Consider the following 20,946-nt stretch of genomic DNA (forward strand, 5'->3'; position numbering starts at 1 on the left):
TGTGTGGGAGAAAGGAACACCTAAATCTTTCCATTTGAGCTCTGATTTCTCTTATTTTATTACGATGATAATTTCTCCTTACGTAGGTGGGTGTCAACAAAATATTTTCGCATTTGGAAGAGAAAGTTGGTGATTAAAATTTCATTAATAGATATCGCCACAAAGAAAACCGCCTTTGTTTCAGTGACTGCCACCCCATCTCACGTATCATATCAGTGACACTCTCACCCCTACTGCACAATAACATGAAAACGGGCTGCCATTCTTTGCACTTTTTCGATGTCCTCCGTCAATCCTACCTGGCAAGGATCCCACACCGCACAGCAATATTTCAGCAGAGGACGGATAAGTGTAATGTAGGCTTCTCTTTAGTGGGTTTGTTGCATCTTCTAAGTGTTCTGCCAACAAAGTGCAGTCTTTGTTTCACCTTCCCTACAATATTATCTATGTGGTCTTTCCAATTTAAATTGCTTGTAATTGTAATTCCTAGGTACTTAGTCGAATTGACAGCCCTTAGATTTGTGCGATTTATCGTATACCCAAAACTTATCAGATTTCTTCTAGTACTCATGTGGACGACCTTGCACTTTTCTTTGTTTAGTGCCAATTGCCACTTTTCGCACCACACAGAAATTCTCTCTAGATCATTTTGTAATTAGGATTGATCGTCTGTTGATTTTACTAGATGGTAAATTACAGCATCATCTGCAAACAATCTAAGGGAGCTGCTCAGATTATCACCTAGATCATGTATGAAAACCAGGAACAGCAGAGGACCTATGACACTACCTTACAGAACGCCAGATATCACTTCTGTTCTACTCGATGATTTACCGTCTATCACTATGAACTGTGACCTCTCTGAGAGGAAATCACGAATCCAGTCACACAACTGAGATGATACTTCACATGCAAGCAATTTGATTAAAAGTCACTTGTGAGGAACGGTATCAAAAGCCTTCTGGAAATCTAGGAATATGGAATAGATCTGAGATGGGGCCATGCTGTTATATGTGTCATTAGTATGATACAATCGTCAATGAGTGCAGTGTTCAGTTCCTTGTGCTCAGTCTATTTGGTTGATCCTTCAGTTCTGTCCATAGAAACAGTGCTCCAGTCTGACATCGAGAAGCTCCAGGCTCTTACAGTTGCTATCATGAGATTGTCAGCCACACTGACTATGCAGGTTTCCACGCTGTCGGTATCCTCCTAATGACGATGTGGCCGAAGACTATGAGGCTTACGGGATGAGGCTTCAGCAACAGTTCCCTACTTCTGGTGTCACTGGTGCAAACATGTGTAAGGCTTTGCTCCTTTCTTTGACTTTTTCCTTGGGTCTACCAGCTGTTGTGCCAGTTAGACCCACTCCAGGAACCAGTGTTGCTTTTGTTCAATGAAATATGTATGTGTATCACATCAAATGCACACATGTCACTGCAGCACATGTAGAGTTCTATTTTTGTCATAAACAGCCCCATCAATCTCATTGCACTTGAGCGTTTTGAATCCTCATAATGATTCCTACACTGATTCTTTGGTCCATGGCGCCATTATCCGACTGGCTTCTGATGGAGTGGTGCACTACAGCGTGAGAATCCATCTTTGGTTGAAGTGTTAAATATTTCTCAATCTTTCAAGGTATCTCATGCTGCTGCTGATCAGATTGAGGCGTGGTATGACACTGCTGCAGTGACTCCTGTTCCTGGTCATTGGGCTTCTGTCAATTCTCAGAGGGAACAATCACAGCAACATTAGTGCTTTGCACTCCCATCTTGCCCATACTGTTTTGTGTGACATGATAGAGTCATATGCCCTAAGCGCTGGGCAACTTGCAACAACTGTACACAAAAGGACAAAATAGTGTCTGTGTTTCATTCCCAGATCCCTCCTGCAGACAAGGACATGGACATTAATTGTGTGTCTCCAGTGCTTACAAAATCATAACAAATTGTTTATCAATGTGTGAGTGATGGACAAAGTTCTCAGACTGCAAGCAGACATGGGTGCAGCTGTGACTTTACAGAGCTCACAAACTGCTGTGGATTTAGGATCTCCTGCATTGTCTCTGGTTACTCTAATTTTGGTGAGTCACAACAAGCATCCCTTGATGTTTTTGGCAGTAGATGATGCTGGACTGCAACTTTGTTTGTTCTGGATGCTTTCAATGCTTCTGATTTTTCCACTTCAGACACGGTGCACTTGTTTCCAACCAGGTTCCTTACCAGCCGTTATATTCTCTGTGTACTTGGCTCTTTCCACAGATTGGTTAGTTTGTACCACTAATTTTGCAGCCCACATTACCCTGAAACCTAAAGTGTGGCTACATTTTTTCAGTGTATGTCCTATTTCTGTGGTTTTATGCGATAAAGTGAAATCAGAAACAGACAGGATGATATCATTGGGTGTCATACAACCTATTACATGGAATGAGTGATCTACCTCTCCCCCTTGTGACTGTTAACACGTTCCACATCATAATGGTTTTTCTGTGCTATTGATCAATGGAACACTTAACTTACTAACTAACTTAAAAAACTGATTGGGTAACTTTGACTCTGCGGTGACTTTCAAGTTCAAGTTAACACTCAACCTATCATTGACACCTACCCTTGCCCTGTCTACTTGAGTTATTGGCTAAAATCGCCAGGGGCCAGTTTTTCTCCAAAACTGAGTTATCTGAAGCCTACCTTTAGGTTTCATTGAATGAGGATTCTAAACTGCTCCTTGTGATTAACATGCCATTTGGGGTGTACCAATATCAGCATCTCCCACTCAGTGTGTCTACTGCCGCAGCGAATTTTCAGTGTTTCTTTGGGACAACTGACATTGTCCATTCCGGGATGCATCAACTATCTTGATGACATCATTATGACGGGTGCATCCATAGAAGAGCATTTATGTAATTTACGCACATCGTTCACAGTCTTACATGCTGCAGTATTGAAATGCAACTTGGCCAAATCACACTTTTTTCAGCCATAAATTGTGTATTTGAGGTTTGAAATTTCTTGAGATGGTGTTAGGTCTTTATGTCATCATGTCACTGTAGTCACAGCTCTGCCTCACCCTACAAATGTCAAAGAACTCCAAACATTTTCAGGTAAAATTGCTTACAGTCACAAATTTACTCTGGGTGTGCCCATGTTTGACCATCCTCTCCATGAGTTGCTCCACAATAACATTTCTTTTCAGTGGATGCAGATCTGTGAGCGAGTGTTCACGCTTTTGAAATCTAAATGACATTTTGTTTCTTGTTTGGCTACTTCCATCCTGGTCACCATCTGGTTTTGGCTATGGACACTTCTCAGTGTGACCTTGGGGTCATTCTCACACAATGATATTTGCATGGTCCCAAATTTCCAGTAACTTATGCATCAAAAACACTCAACTCTCTTCAGCAGCAGTACTCCCAAGTTGAAAAGCAAGTGTTTGCTATATCCTCAAAAAGTTTCGTGTGCTCTTCTACGAGTCTAAGTTCCACCACACTACTGACCATAAGCCCTTGGTTTCAGTGTTAATTTTTCTGCTTCATTGTCCAACAAAAGTTCACATTGCCTCCAACATTGGGCCTTGTTTCTGCCTCACAACAACTACAAAATACATTTTCAGTTTACTGGCAGCATGTCAGTGCTGATGTACTGTCTCGGCCTTCAATGGGGCCAGATCCAACTTTTATCATGATGGATTTCTTTGTTTACACTTAGATGTTGAAGTGCAATGTATAGTGGAAGAGTTTCCTATTATTGGCTCCAGACTACATTGGCTGTGGTTGCTGATACAGTTTTGCATCAAGTTGTTCACCTCATTCAGAATGGTTGGCTGGCCAGGCCTCTGGCCAGGGTTTCTGATCCTTCGTATAACTATTTTGCCCTTCATCATCTTCTTTTGGTATTTGATGGTATTGTTGTCTTAGTTATAGCTATGGTGTTGCCTAGGGTTGTGATCCTAGCCACACTATGGTGAGAACTGTTCCAGCTCCTACATAAGGGATGTTGGGGGGGGGGGGGGGTGTCTCATATACCAAGTTACTGACACATCAACATGTGTTTTGGCCCATCATTGATGATGATGTTGTACATATTTTCATGGTCTACTATCAGTGTGTACCCAACAAGCAGCACCACCACTCCATGGCCCACACCATAGCACAAGTGGGCACGCATCCACATTGATTTTGCAGGATCTTTCCTTAATTCTTACTGGTTATGGTTGTCAATGCTTTTTCTATGTTTCCATGTGTGATCCTTAGATCTTTGATGACAGCTGCAGCTACAATTCAGGCCATCTCCAAAATTTTTTCTATTGAAGGATTGCATCATACACTTGTGATGGACAATGGTCCACAGTTTGTGTCTCAACCCTTCCACGATATCTTCAATCATCAAGGCATTTGTCATGTGGCTCCTTCTCCTTTTCACCTCCACTCTTATGATGATGTGAAAAGTCTCATCAATTCAATTCAATTCAATTTTTATTATCACATAACATATCTTATACAATCAAAGATTGTGACATAGGTGACTTGTCAATTTTACACTATATATATTAATACTAAAAATAGACAATAAACTAATAATATATATGGTGTAACATCTTCAGAGAGGTATTTTAATTACAATTATAATGCATTGCTGCCATTCATCAAATCTTCTACACTATAGTAACATTTATCTTTCAGATATTTTTCCAGCTCTCTTTTGGTACCTTTTACATTTGGGTCATCCATATCTTTCCATATTTTATTTACAAATTTCATGCCCATATAGTATGGGGTTTTTTCATATGATTTTAAACGGTGGGTAGGTCACATGTAGCTCGTTCTATATCTAGTATCATATTGATGCAAGAAGAAGTTGCCCTCAAAAAGTTGTGGGTTTCTTTTCGTGAAAGTGAGAGTTTCATAGATGTATATGCTTGGAATGTTCATTAGATCTAGTTTTACAAATAAAGGTTTGCAATGTTGCTTTGGTTTTGCTCCCACCAATGCTCGGATAATTCTTTTTTGTAGTCTAAAAGCTCTAAGTAAATTTGTTTTTTCAGACCCCCAGAAAATTATACTATACCTAATGACTGAAACAAAATATGCATTATATACAGTTTTTCTTACAGCTAAATCAGTAATACTATACAAGATATTCATAATATATACAAGGCTATTCAGTCGACCCAGTATGTTGTCCACATGGTGACTTCATAACAGGTTTTTATTGACTAACACGCCAAGGAATTTGACACAGTCTGCAGTCTCTAATTTTTTGTCCATATACCTTATTTCACTTATAGACTGTGCAGATTGTTTTGTGGGAAAATGAACAATTTTTGTTTTTGTAAAATTTAATGTCAAGTTATTGTTTTTGACCCATGCCTCCACTTCCCCAAGTGTTTGTTCAATATGACGAATTAGGCCTACCTCACTTTTACAACAGACTACAGCTGTTGAGTCATCTGCACAGAGGATAGTATCAGACTGGACCTGACATGGCATATCATTAATATAATACAGAAAAAGCAGTGGCCCTAATATTGAAACTTGTGGAACACCTAATTGAGTGTTTTTCCAGCCAGAGAGAAATTTCTTGCCGTTGATGTTAATAAGTACTCTTTATTTTCTGTTTGCCAAGTATGATGACATCCAGCTAAGAGATTTGCCTTGAAAACCATAGCGTGCCAATTTTTGGAGAAGCAGGTCATGATTTACTGTGTCGAAGGCTTTAGACAGGTCACAAAAGATGCCTGACACACATATTCTATCATCAAGACATCTGCTGACTTTTGTGACTAATTCATTTATTACATAGATTGTGTTGTGGCCTTTTCTGAAACCATATTGATTGCCTAAGATAATGCTGTTAGATGAATTGTGATTTTCAATCTGATCACATGCATCTCTTTCAAATATTTTTGACAAAATTGGTAACAGTGAGACTGGCCTATAGTTGCCCAATTCATCTTGTTTGACTTTTTTATGTATGGTCCGAACTTCTGCATATTTTAATCGATCTGGGAAACATCCCTCATCAAAAGATTTGTTGATTATGAAAGAGAGTGGATATGCAATACTGTGGCGGACTATTTTTATTATTTCAGACCTCATCCCACCCCACAGATTTTGAATTTTTTAGGGACATTATGATTTTGATGACATCTGAGATGGAAACATGAGAAAACTTAAAACATGGCCAATTGCTATTTGTCATATTGGGCTTTGTTTTTGGTGGTGAATGGTCACCAAATTTGTTACAGTTTATGAAAAAGTCATTGAATGATTCACAAATGGCACTGGGTTCTGTAACAGCTCTACCATTTATCACTATTTTAGAAGGGCATTTTCTCTCTGCCTCACTGCCAACTTCACTTCTTATAACAGACCAAACAGCTTTTGATTCGTTTTTGGCATTTGAAATGAAGTTATTTTCACAGTACGTTTTGCTAGTTTAACTATTTTGTCAAATGTTTTTTTGTATGTGCTTACATACTGAAGAAATTGAGGGCTTCGATTTACTTTTGCCTCCATATGCAGTCTCCTCTTAGTAGCACTAGACACTCTAATTCCTTTTGTTACCCAGGATCTACTTTTTTGGGACCTGGTCCTCACTGTTACAAAAGGGAAGCATTCATTGAATATACCCAAGAATTCAGTTAAAAAGTTATTGTAATGTGGAAGTGTGTTTGCTGACTGTCCACTTGGTTTGGCTTAGTTTTTTGCAAAATACTTCCACATTTTCTTGACTGAAATTCCTACATCTTTTTGTTGAGCAGACTGAATTTTGCTTCGGTAGTGATATAAATAGTGCTTTATGGTCTGATACTCTTAAATCTACAAGAAACTTTTCTTTTACATAATAATTATAACTACTTACAATATTGACAATACATGTTGCAGAGGTTGCTGTAATTCTTGTATACTGATCAAAATTGAGATTTAGCCCATTTGTGGCTACCAGGTTCTTTAAGTGTGAAGAAAATTTGTCATCAGTCCATACATCTATGTTGAAGTCAGCACATATAACCACTTTCTTGTACAGTTTCTCGCATTTTAATTTATGTACCAATGTATCAAACTTATCTAAAAATACAGAGCTTATATGGTACCGAGGGGTGCGATATATGCTGATAATTAGTATGTTATACTCTTTAAGTTCTATACAACAACTTTCAAATGTACCTTCTTCATTCAGATGGCTAAAATTCTGTCTGATATCGTAGTCTAGCGTGGAATGAACTAGTATGCAAGAGCCTCCATACCCATTGGTCCTACAAAAGCTGGTAGCCAGTTTATAACCTGTAAGTTTATTTAGGAGACTGATATTTTCAGAGTTTAGCCAATTTTCATTAAGGCATATTACTTTCACAGATTGTTTCACACTTTCTAGCAAAATTTCTATATCATAAAGCTTCCTGATCATTTCTTCAGACAGACCTCTGATGTTTAAGTGCATAATGAAATTACTACACTGCATATATTATTTGGTAGAGGGTCTTTAAAACTAATTTGACTATAAAGTAATGGAACGTCCACCTGAGTGTTGACTGCTTGTTCTGGATTCGTTGTATTGGGCCAAATTCGGAAATAACTGGCCCCATTCATCAGTTTCCCTGTGTGTGAGCATCTGGATGATGAGTAGGTACAGTTTTCTTGACGATAATTTCAGTCTCTGCTGTATGTTCTGAGGCTGGTTCTGGCACCATCTCATCTTCTGGACGTGATGTTCCTGTTTGAGCTGGCGCTATGGCTGTGATTTTGTAATTATTTTCCCGTTTATCCATTTCCTTGGTCGAAACTGGTTGCATAGCAATTGGTTTTCTTGCAACGTCGTCGTCTTTTTGTATTATTTTCGCTAGCATTTTGCCAACGTATGACTTGCCAGCGTTATTATAATGTAGTCCATGTTTCGTAAACAAATCTCTTGTATTTGGAAGATCAAAAAATGTTACATTTTGTTGGGAGTTGCATATTTTGTAGAACTGTCTGTTTACTTTTGCAAGCTCCAGATTTACGATGGAATTGTCTTGCAGGTCGTATCTGTGAGGCAAGCTAGTAACTATGATGTTCGGAACTTTCAGATCAAGTACTGTAGGTTTTAAACACTGGATCGCATGTTTGCTCTCATTTCTGTATACATCATTACTTCCACCCATGATTATGATGGCATCATTCTTAGATAGCTCATTAAGTGAGTTGCTGCTCTTAATTATCTCAGTCAAAGGTGCACTGGGTTTCGTCATACCTGTTGCCTTGAATAACGTACTGTATTCATTTATTTTTTCGGCAATTTTCTTGGCGTGGCTATCACCAAGTACAACAACTCGATGTTTGATGTTCACTGGTTTATTTTTTGTATTAGATGTTTTCTTGACAGTGCACTTGATTGGAAGTTTCGTCACTGATTTTTGTTCGCCATTGTTCGTTGTCTTATGACAGTCTTCGTCTAGTGCTGTGAATTTGTCTGATAGCGGTATTGCCAGAGCTGTACTCACTGTCTGTTTATTTGTTTTTTTCGGCGCACGCCACGTTTTTTGCGCAGAACGATGGTTAACAACACTGTCTTGTGGTAGACGATGATCTCGCTCTATCTCTTTGTATTTCATTTCCAGTTCTTGATATTTCTGCCGAAGTTCTTCATATTTCATATTTATAGTCATTAAATCATCTGTAAGCACACTTATTACTTTTTCTATTGATTTTATCGTGTCCATTACATCGTTTTTCGTGACACTCACAACGCACTGACGGCATGTCCTGTCATGTTCGTCTTTTATATATTTTAGATTCACTTTAACACATTTGTCGTGATACCACGACCTGCACTGGATGCATAGGATACCTCTCTTTACCTTTTTTACGCAGATTTTACACACATCACTATCACTTTTTAAGGAAACTGAGACATTGTTACAGAACAAAGTTTCATTTGGCGCCATCTTTCATCCATATGTTAAAGGTTCAAAGGTGCAAATGGAGAAGTGTGTCGTGGGCTCCTCCACAAAAGATGCCTTGACGTGCTTCTTGAGTTCTTATTGATTTTTGCCGGTGGGGGATTGAAGCCCAATGAGTTGCTGTATGGTTGCCAGCCACATACTCTACTGCATCTGCTCATGTCAACATGTCAATGGCCCTCTCCCCCCCCCCCCCCCCCCCCCCCCCTCCTCCTTCCAGCACCTGACCTGTCATTGTGGCCCTCGTTGCAGTGTTCTTCCACATACAAGCAAACAACATTTGAGAGCATGGACACAAACACAGAAACAATCCAGGTATTGTTACAAGCAGCTGCTGACAATAAGTATGAACACAATATGAGACTGAGTGCAGCTGCACTGCACTTATAAAGAGGAGGACTCCAGTAGACATTGTGTCAGATATTATGCTGTGTGCACAAATGATGTGGCCCACTGCAGGTAGCCCCTGATGGCTGTCCCATACAAATGCTGTTTGCAGAGCATTCAAAGTGTATTGCACCAATAGCCTGGTGCCACATGACATATCCGGGTATCATGCACAAGGTTATAGCACCCCTTCCCCCTGCCTTGTGGAAAGGGTGCTCTGTAGTCTGGGCTCAGATGTTTGGCCGACAATCATAGAGGATTCCAGTCCTGGTCCACAGTTGCCAAGGAAGCTGCTCCGTATAGTACACATCATGGCCAGCTGTGTCCTCATGCCACAGCAAAGGCCGTGAATCCACTGCCACCAACTCCGCTTCCTCCGTAAGTGCCTGTCCCAGCCTCGTGGGGCATCCCTGGTGCAGTGGTGGTCCCAAGCTCCTTGTGAATGTCACCTCCTCCTGCCTCTCCACATGGGTCCAGCCTCCCTGCGCCTGTTGCCAGGTCTTCCCGTGATGCTCTGCTACCACCAGTGATTCTACTATTGGATGGGCCATCACCTTTGGGTCCTTCAATGTCAGTGTCTCCAGCATCCCTGACCTAGTGGCCATTGCCTTCATTGTTGTCGCATTTCCACCATATCAAGGGACTGGATGTCAAAATGCTGCCAGTGCTGTTGTCATTAGTACTCTCCTATGGTACTTTGCAAGAGAGTGGGCACTGCATGGGTCCACAGCATGCCACTTCCACTCCCACTCACTGGTTCCAGCCAGGAATCTCCCTTTGCTGCCACTGTAATCGCCTGCCACAGAGGCCATGGATGTTTCAGCTGTCACCCTGACTCCCACATTGGAGGAGCACCCTTTCCACAAGGCAGGGGGAAGGGGTGCTATAACCCTGTGCATGATACCCGGATATGTCATGTGGCACCAGGCTATTGGTGCAATACACTTTGAATGCTCTGGAAACAGCATTTGTATGGGACAGCCATCAGGGGCTACCTGCAGCGGGCCACATCATTTGTGCACACAGCATAATATCTGACACAATGTCTACTGGAGTTCTCCTCTTTATAAGTGCAGTGCAGCTAGCACTCAGTCTCATATTGTGTTCATACTTATTGTCAGCAGCTGCTTGTAACAATACCTGAATTGTTTCTGTGTTTGTGTCCATGCTCTCAAATGTTGTTTGCTTGTATGTGGAAGAACAATAAACTTTGGTTCACTGGGGCATGCTGTTGTTTGTCTAAAGTACTATACAATAAAACACTCAGTTTTTATGTTGGCTGATCTAAAAACTGGCAATATGTATCAGTGAAGGCCACTTAGAAAGATAATTTCATATATTTATTGTCATGGGTTAAAATAAAAAGACTCGACACATTTACTTTATATTTGATAAACCTCCAGTTCACCCTTGGTGTCCAAGGGAACATGCCACTTAACAGAGTTTGAAGATGCTTAGCAGCATTTCTTCAACACCAAAAAACAAAAGTTGTAGAGAAACAGGAGGTGAGATGTCAAAAACCACATTGTGTAAGGAATATATACAAAATTTACAAAATCCTAAGCTTCATAATATTACTTATCAAACCAGGGGACTGACCATTTTCTTCCTTGGTTGCACTGATATCCTTCATGTGTGTATTGACTTCTGCAACATAACAATGAAACAGTGGTGGCACTGCATCAAAGCCATCACGTTCCAGTCCTGAAAACGAAAATGGTAATAATTAAGGGACCTGTATTGCTAGTGAAGGATAAATAGACATATAGTTACTGAATGAGAGCAGATTGCCAGTATTTTTGTTTTAATTTACACAACTAACGTTACTAGAAAATTCTGACCAGTATTTCAAATAGCTGTAATTACTAGCTGATCCTTATTCAAGAACGGTAGCAGCCTACATCTTCCAGTACCATTCTGTGAAGGTCTAATGGCCATTGCTGAAAATCACATCAGCATATCATTAGAACATACTATATTTGTCCCCCCCCCCCCCCCCCCCCCCTCAATGAACCATGGACCTTGCCTTTGTGGGGAGACTTGCATTCTTCAGCGATACAGATGATTGTACTGTAGGTGCAACCACAAATGGGGGGGTTATCTGTTGAGAGGCCAGACAAATGTGTGGTTCCTAAAGAAGGGCAGCAGCCTTTTCAGTAGTTGCACAGGCAACAGTCTGGATAATTGAGTGATCTGGCCTTGTAACATCAACCAAAAATGGCATTGCTGTGCTGGTACTGCAAATGGCTGAAAGCAAGGGGAAACTGCAGTCATAATTTTTCCCGAGGGCATGCAGCTCTACTGTATGGTTAAATGATGATGGTATCCTTTTGGGTAAAATATTCTGGAGGTAAAATAGTCCCCCCATTCAGATCTCTGGGTAGGGACTATTCAGTAGGACATTGTTATCAGGAGAAACAAAACTGGTGTTCTCTGGATCAAAGCATGGAATGTCAGATCCCATAATCGGGAAGATAGGTTAGAAAATTTAAAAAGGGAAATGAATAGGTTAGATATAGTGGGATTTAGTGAAGTTCAGTGGCAGGACGAACAGGATTTCTAGTCTGGTGAATACAGGGTTATAAATACAAAATCAAATAGGGCTGTAGCCAAGATAGACATGACATGCACACTCACCACAGCTGTACAAGTTTATGTACCAACTAGCTCCACAGATGAGGAGGAGACTGAGTAAATGTATTATGGGATAAAAGAAATTATTCAGATAGTTAAGAGAGATGAAAATTTAATAGTGGTAGGGGACTGGAATTTGATAGTAGGAAAAGGAGGAGAAGAAAAAGTAGCAGGTGAATATGGAAAAATGAAGGTTGTGTATGTGGGAGAGACCTGGAGACACCGAAGGTTTCAGATAGACTACATAATGGTAAGACAGAGATTTTGAAACCAGGTTTTAAATTGTAAGACATTTCCAAGGGCAAATGTGGACTCTGACCACAATTTATTGATTATGAACTGCAAATTAAAACTGAAGAAACTGTAAAAAGGCAGGAATTTAATAGATGGTACCTGAATAAACTGAAAGAACCAGAGGTTGTAGAGAATTTCAGCAGGAGCATTAGGTAATGATTGACGAGAACAAGGGAAAGGAATACAGTAGAAAAAGAATGGATAGCTTTGAGAGATGAAATAGTGAGAGCAGCGGAGGACCAGGAGGCATAAAGACTAGTGATAGTATAAATCTTTGGGTACCACTATTGAATTTAATCAATGAAAGGAGAAAATATAATAACAAAACAAATTAAGCAGGTGAAAGGGAATACAAACATCTAAAAAAAAAAGAGACTGACAGGAAGTGCAAAATGGCTAAGTAGGCAGGTGCTGTCTACAGAGACCTTATGAGAAATGAGAACCACCTGTATGAATATCAAGAGCTCAGATGGAAAACCAGTCCTAAGCAAAGAAGGGAAAGCAGAAAGGTGGAAGGAGTATATGGAGGGTCTATACTAGGGAGATATACTTCAGGGAAATATTATGGAAATGGAAGAGGATGTAGGTGAAGATGAGAAGGGAGATATGATACTGCATGAAAAAATTGACAAAGCACGAAAGAATTAAGTCGAAACAAGGCCCTGAGAGTAGACAACATTCTGTTAGAGCTACTGATAGCCTTGGGAGAGCCAGCCATGACAAAACTCTTCCATCTGGTGAGCATTATGCATGAAACAGATTAAATACCCTCAGACTTCAAGGAGGATATAATAATACCAATTCCAAAGAAAGTAGATGTTTACAGGTGTGAAAATTACTGAACTATCGGTTAAACAAGTCACAGTTGCAAAATATTGATGTGAATCCTTTACAGAAGAATAGAAAAACTGGTTGAAGTTGATCTCAGGGAAGGTCAGTTTGGAATCTGGAGAAATGTAGGAAGATGCAAGGCAACAAAGACCCCATGTTTACAGCATTTGTAGACTTAGAGAAAGCTTCTGTCAATGTTGACTGGAATACTTGCTTTCAAATTTTGAAGGTGGCAGGGATAAAATACAGGGAGCAAAAGGCTATTTACAATATGTACAAAACCAGATGGCAGTTATAAGAGTCGAGGGGCACGAAAGGGAACAGTGGTTGAGAAGGAAGTGATACTGGGTTGCAGCCTCTCCCTGATGTTATTCAATCTGTATATTGAGCAAGCAGTAAAAGAAACAGAAGAAAAATTTGGGGTAGGAATTAAAGTCCAGGGAGAAGAAATAAAGACTCTGAGGTTTGCTGATGACATTGTAATTTTGTCAGAGACAGGAAAGGACCTGGAAGAGCATTTGAATGGAAGGGACAGTTTCTTGAAAGGAGGATATAAGATGAACATCAACAAAAGCAAAACAAGGATAATGGAATGTATTCGAATTAAATCAGGTGACACTGAGGGAATTAAATTAGGGAATGAGACACTTAAAGTAGTAAATGAGTTTTGCTATTTGGGAAGAGAAATAACTGATGATGGTCAAAGTAGGGAGGATATAATATGCAGACCGGCAATGGAAAGAAAAGCATTTCTGAAGAAGAGAAATTTGTTAAGATCAAGTATAGATTTAAGTGTCAAGAAGTCCTTTCTGAAAGTATTTGTAAGGAGTGTAGCCATGTATGGAAGTGAAATATGGACGATAAACAGTTTAAGTAAGAAGAGAATAGAACCTTTTGGAATGTGCTGCTATGGAAGAATGCTGAAGATTAGGTAGGTAGATCATGTAACTAATGGGGAGGTACTGAACGGAACTGAGGAGAAATTTGAGGGACAACTTGACTAGAAGAAGAGACTGGGTGGTAGGGCACATTCTGAGGCATCGAGGGATCACCAATTTAGTACTGTGGGGAAGTGTGAGGGGTAAAAATCATAGAGGGAGACCAAGAGATGAATACATTAAACAGATTCAGGAGGACGTAGGTTGCATTAGTTATTCGGAGGTGAAGAGGCTTGCACAGGATAGAGTAGCATGGAGAGCCGCATTGAACCAGTCTTTGGATGAAGATCACAACAACAACAACATACTATTTGTGCAGAGAATGAAGTTTATGTTACTGTTCTCTTTATTTGAATGTTCATTGAAACTAGCATTCATTATCAGCCCTGTTTCTGTGATAAACCAACATGCCAGAAGAGGACACAAATAAGCAACATCCCAGAAATAACAGTCTGAGCCACTGGGACCACTGTATTGCACAAACAGTCACAATGAGCCACAGACAGATCCATATTGTTGTTGCCCAGTGTGTGTGTGTGTGTGTGTGTGTGTGTGTGTGTCAGCTGGAATGATGCAAAACAGGGTGGGTTACAGTCATGAGTGTAATTATTACAAGGGCTAACACAAATGAATCACTACTTTGCCATTATGAGATTTTCTGTAAAACAACACTTAAAGGAACTAACAACAACCTATTCTATTCAGCAATGAGACAAGGTTTGGTTTTACAAAAAAACTAAATGAATATACATCTGGTGTTTATAGTATGAAGTATAACAGCTTTAGTACATACAGTATTGATATAGATTTTGTTGGAAACTAGGTAGAGAGAACCACAGCCTTCAATGCAGATTTTCGGTGGTGTTCATTAAGGTCACAAATCAAAAAAGGAATGATGGTGAGAAGGACAGACTCAGAGAAAGGTCAAAACAACATTTCATGAAATTAAAAGCAAGGGTGGTAACATGAAGAGTGTGATGGGAATTCTACAGTTAAATGCAGAGGAGAGAGCGGATATGTGTAAAGAGTTCACTGACGGTCTCTATGGCAGTGAAGACTTGTCTAATGATGTGATAGAAGAAGAAACAGGAGTTGATATATAAAAGATACGGGATCCAGCATTAGACTCAGAATTTAAAAGAGCTTTGGAAGACTTAAGATCAAATAGCACAATAGGGATGGATAACATTCCATCAAAACTTCTAAAATCATTCGGGTATCTACATCTACATCTACATGGATACTCTACAAATCACATTTAAGTGCCTGACAGAGGGTTCATCGAACCACCTTCACAATTCTCTATTATTCCTATCTCATATAGTGCGCAGAAAGAATGAACACCTATATTTTTCCGTACGAGCTCAGATTTTCCTTATTTTATTGTGGTGATTGTTCCGCCCTATGTAGGTTGGTGTCAACAAAATATTTCGCATTCAGAGGAGAAAGTTGGTGATTGGAATTTCGTGAGAAGGTTCAGTTGCAACAAAAAACGCATTTCTTTTAATGATTTACAGCCCAAATGCTGTAATCATTTCTGTGACACTCTCTCCCATATTTGGCGGTAATACAAAACCTGCTGCCTTTCTTTGAACTTTTTCGATGTACTCCGTCAGTCCTACTGGGTAAGGATCCCACACCATGCAGCAGTACTCTAAAAGAGGATGGACAAGCGTAGTGTAGGCAGTCTCCTTAGTAGGTCTGTTACATTTTCTAAGTGTCCAGCCAATAAAACACAGCCTTTGGTTAGTCTTCCCAACAACATTTTCTATGTATTCTTTCCAATTTAAGTTGTTTGTAATTGTAATACCTAGGTATTTAGATGAATTTACGGTTTTTAGATTAGACTGATTTATCACGCAGCTGAAGTTTAACGAGTTCCTTCTAGCACTCATGTGGATGACCTCACACTTTTCATTATTTAGGGTCAACTGCCACTTTTTGCACCATTCAGATATTTTTTTCTAAATCATTTTGCAGTTTGTTTTCATCTTATGATGACTTTATTAGTTGATAAATGACAGTGTCATCTGCAAACAACTGAAGACGGCTGCTCAGATTGTCTCCCAAATCGTTTATATAGATAAGGAACAGCAAAGGGCCTGTAACACTACCTTGGGGAATGCCTGAAATCACTTCTGTTTTAGTCGATGACTTTCCGTCAATTACCATGAACTGTGACCTCTCTGACAGGAAATTGCAAATCCAGTCACATACCTGAGACAATATTCCATAAGCACACAATTTCACTATGAGCCACTTGTGTGGTAAGTGACAACAAAATGATTATTCACATTGGTGTGTAGAATGTATGAGTCTGGTTTGGAAAAATGTAATTCATGCAGTAACTTAACAGCTCATGCATCCAAGTTTCTGACAAGAATAATATACAGAAGAATGGAAAATAAAATTGAGTATATGCTAAATGTGATCAGTTTGGCTTCAGGAAAGAGAAAGGCACCAGAGAGGCAATTCTGATGTTGCGGTTGTTAATGGCATCAAGACTAAAGAAAAACCAAGGCAGGGTCGGAGGATTTGTCAGCCTGTAAAAAGCATTCAATAGTGTCAAATGGTGCAAGACGTTCGAAATTCTGAGAAAAATAGGAATACGTACAAGGAAAGAAGGATAATCAGGGTTGCCACAAGTTCTGAAAATCAGGGAATTTCAAATGTGTCAGGGAAATCACAGAAATATCAGGGAAATTTGAGAAAAACACTGGAAAAATCTCATTTATGTCTCAGTAGACGAAATGGTTTGTTTACTGAAATGTCATACAACATCACTAGCTAGGCACAGCTGAGTATGTGAGCCATTCCCATCAACTTGCATTCAATGCTGCCTCACTTCTTGCTGCTAGCCTAGCAGCTGTGACAAGAGGCAGGGAGGCATGAGGAGTGGTTTGTTTGGATCTGATTCTCAGCAACGGTTGATGCAGTGGCTAGAGACAGTGGTTACGTGTGCATGAGTTGTACATGTGTGATTGTGTGAATGTGCTTGTGCTCTTGTTTTCTATCAAACGCTATGGCCAAAAATTTAGTTGTGAGAATATGGTTGTCTTTTCTATGTGCTTGTCTGCAGCTCAGCGATCATCTTTATGGTGAGTTGCATTAGTATTGATTCTCAGAGTATTCATGCAAGTTGCATGGACTGATCACCACAGTCTCGTTTCACCAACATGGTGACTGTGACACATGAACAGCTAGCTACACCAGTGGACTTTCACGACAGGCCAAAACCACAGGCCATTTTTGTGGGTATCTCTAACGATCAGGCATGCCAATCTGTAGCCCTTCTTTTGCCTTTAATGTGCAAGCTTGCCCGTTGGATGTAGTTTTGCTGCTCTGGAGTCAGAGGCCATGGGTGAGGATTTCAGGAAATGTGATTGTCTCACCACAAGTACACTGTACAGCGCGCCACTTTATAGACATTTTGTTTCTTGTAGTACATTTTGGCACTTTTAAAAGTAGTTTATATATTATATAGGATGGATGATAAGATGAAGAAAATCGTGGCAGTTGTTGGTGGTTTGTATGGTGTATACTCATGTATTTCAAGAAAGAAAAATCACACAATATCTGTAAAATAATAGACATAACACAGTCGGTAATAACCAACAATAAAGAATACAGCAGAATCAACATTTTATTGGCAGTCACCTATAGTGTTGGTTTACACAACTCTTCCCTGGCTTATACCCTTTTTTCAAAAGGTCTTCTTTATCTGAGGTTATTTTTGAAATCAAAGCAACTCCAACAAAATGCATATTTTTGTCTCAAATACTTTTCATTTTGTGGAAATAAAATAAAATCATTGGTCTTGTTTTCTCCATCTAAAAACAGTTCATTGCAAAAGATGTTGATGTTAGTAGTTAAAATTTTTGCTCACACATTTAGAAACACAGAAGTCATATTTTTTGTCAACTTATGTCTTTACTTACCCTTGAGATCTCAATATTTGTTAGAGAACAATGCTAAAACATGTCTGGAAATCAGGGAAATATCAGGGAATTTCAGGTCAGGGAACCTGTGGCAATCCTGCTAATATACAAACTGTACAAGAACCAGGAGGGAACAACAGGAGTGGAAGAACATGAACGAAGTGCTAGGATTAAAAACAGTGTAAGACAAGGATGCACTCTTTCACTCCAATGTTCAAACTATAAATCGAAGAAGCGATGACAGAAATAAAAGAAAGGCTCAAGAGTGGAATTCAATGTGAAACGATTTCAGTGACAAATTTGCTGATGACATTGCTATCCTCAGTGAAAGTAAAGAAGAAATGCAGGATTTTATGAAAGGAATGAACAATCTCGTGAATACAGAATACGGTTTGAGAGTAAATTGAAGAAAGATGAAAGTAATGAGAAGTAGCAGAAACAAGAACTTAACTTCAGGATAGGTGGTCACAACGTAGATGAAGTTAATGAGGTTTGCTACACTGATAGCAATAATCCATGACAGACAGATCAGGGAGGACATAAAAAGTGGACTAATACTGGCAAAAGGGCAATTCTGGTCAAGAGAAATTTGCTACTATCAAACATAGGTGTTATTTTGAGGAAGAAATTTCTGAGAGTGCAAATTTGGAGTAGATTGTAGTATGGTAGTGAAACATGAACTGTGAGAAGACCGGAACAGAAGAGAATCAAAGCTTTTGAGATGGGGTGCTACAGAAAAATATTGAAAATTAGATGGACTGTTAAGGTAAGGAATACTCTGGAGAATTGGCAAGGAAAGGAATACATGGTGTATACCCTACCCTTGTCACTAACTTCTCAACAGTTAGCCCTGCCATTGCAACAGTACAGTATCCAAGCATTTTCTACTGTCATACCCCAGGGTGTATACACAGATAAGAAAAAAAAAAATCCCCATTTTTCCGGGTTAAAAATACACTTTCTCCCAGGAGAAAATACACTTTTTTCTGGGTAAAATACATGTTTTCTTGGGTGAAAATGAACTATACCTCCAGTGAAAGTACATTTTTTGCATTTTACATGATGATATCCTTTTCTTCTGAGCTGTAAAACTTACCAGCCCTTTGAATGGTAAAGGTTTTAGACATCAATGTAGAACTTCCCAGCACTTTAGGAAATGAAACCCACCAAAAAACAATGTACTTCGAAAAGATCCTTGATACGCAGCAGCTCATACACAGTGTATTTTCATATTACAAAAGTGTAAATACAAATTCAACCAAACACAGCATGGGAGTTTCCAAAGCACTGAAATAAGACTGTGATGTCCCTTTGTCAGCAAATCATAGTTCATATCACGTGATCTCACCAGTCAATGACAGCAGATATTCAGAGCACAGAGTATGTGACGCAGTCAGCCAGCAGTAACATCACTGTTAAGTAGGGCGAACACACAAATAGGAAAATTCAATAGTTTCACTTACTACACATACAGTACAGCTTCAAGAAAAGCTAAGCTTTCACATATAAGACTGGGTGTCAAAAATGTTTTGTGTTTTTTTCTGGGGATGTGGATGGGCAGGATCCAAAGAACACAGCTTAAATGGCAGGTGAGTACTTCTGACAAGCGTGATTATAAATTTCACTGCTAGGCACCGAACATTTTGTGGGTTACCTCACCGAATAAATTTTCCATCACACACTTTGCCAATAACATGTGAAATTGCTCAAAAACTCACCTCACACTTTTTTTTGAAGGATAATTATACCTTTTGCCATCATTATTGTGTGATTCGGAATCTGTGAAAGAACTAAAATAAAAATGAAAAACTAACCTTGAACCTTGGACTTTTTTACATGTGTTAATCTTTAAGATATATCTAACATAAATGTGCCAGTAAAATTTTAAATAATGGCATACATGGCTGGCCTTCTGGGCCTGAAACTTTTCTAAATGGCCGGTCCTCATTATACATTTTCACATGTGACACTACTCATCTTCCTTAAAAGGAAATTTACTTTGAAAGTAATATTTTCCTGTGACCTATTAGAAATGCAAACATTTGTTATGTCATGCTCATTGAAGTTCAAAAGCAGTTTGTTGTTACAATGTATTTCACAATCTTCATTCTGAAATCTTTGACACATTTTGCTATCAGCAGAGGCTTTTGTGTGCACGTTGTTTTGTTGTTGTAAAAGGCGCACTTTCTTTGGAACGAAAGTTTTATTTTGGTGTTATTGTCTTGTTTATGTTTTACTGCTACAGATTTATTCAGCAGTAGGAGGCCAAAAGTGAAATTCTTTGTTAGGCTATCAGTTCTTACCAGTCAAAATTACAAAAATTTAACTGAAAACTAAAACAATGAAACATTCCCAGAATTGAAAAAAATTCCCGTATTTTTCCCAGATGAAGAAATTCCTGGGTTTTCCCAGTTGTTCTAGGGCATATACACCCTGCATACCCCACCCTGTATGAAGTTTTGACGGGTTGTCATTTGTAATGTTTCACATTTTCTCTGCACAATATTTATGGTGTGGCCTTGGTTCTCAGCCACCCTCCTGGTCTCTACCTTCATTAGTTGCTGTCCTCGCCCATCCAGTCCCTTTCCTGCTTCCATTCCAGTACTACACAGCCATCATTCCACCACTGCACCCAGTCTTTTTTCTCTTTTTCTATTTATTTTATTTTTTATTTATTTCTCTCTATTTATCTCTGTGTCTCTCCTTTTCCACTACTTCCCCCCCCCCCCCCTCCACCACCACCACCACCACCTCTCCCCTCCCTGCTGTCCAACCTGCAGCACTTCACTGTCTGCCATCCGCACCATACTATCCCTCCCCCTCCCCGCCACAACCTCCTGCTTTCCCCACCCAGTTGCCTCTCGCACTCTGAACTGGTGCTGCTGCTCACAGTGTGTTTTCAGTTGCCTGAGACTGCAGTCGTGTGTGTGAGTTGCGTTTATGTGAGTGTGTGTCTATTGTTGACAAAGGCCATTAGCCAAAAGGTT

General features: G+C 39.5%; 1 protein-coding gene across 6 annotated transcripts in view; it reads right to left on the bottom strand.

Annotated features, from left to right (window-relative positions):
- The window catches only part of LOC124774975 (thialysine N-epsilon-acetyltransferase-like), a 137,337-nt gene that overhangs the window by 59,090 nt on the left and 57,301 nt on the right, over window positions 1-20,946 (bottom strand). For all 6 annotated transcript variants that reach the window (XM_047249713.1, XM_047249715.1, XM_047249712.1 and 3 more), the window contains one exon: window positions 10,924-11,028. In XM_047249713.1, the coding sequence (XP_047105669.1) occupies window positions 10,924-11,028 (105 nt within the window). The remainder of the gene's footprint in view (window positions 1-10,923; window positions 11,029-20,946) is intronic.

Source organism: Schistocerca piceifrons, chromosome 2 (genome assembly GCF_021461385.2).
Source record: "Schistocerca piceifrons isolate TAMUIC-IGC-003096 chromosome 2, iqSchPice1.1, whole genome shotgun sequence".
NCBI classification, from domain to species: Eukaryota; Metazoa; Arthropoda; class Insecta; order Orthoptera; family Acrididae; genus Schistocerca; species Schistocerca piceifrons.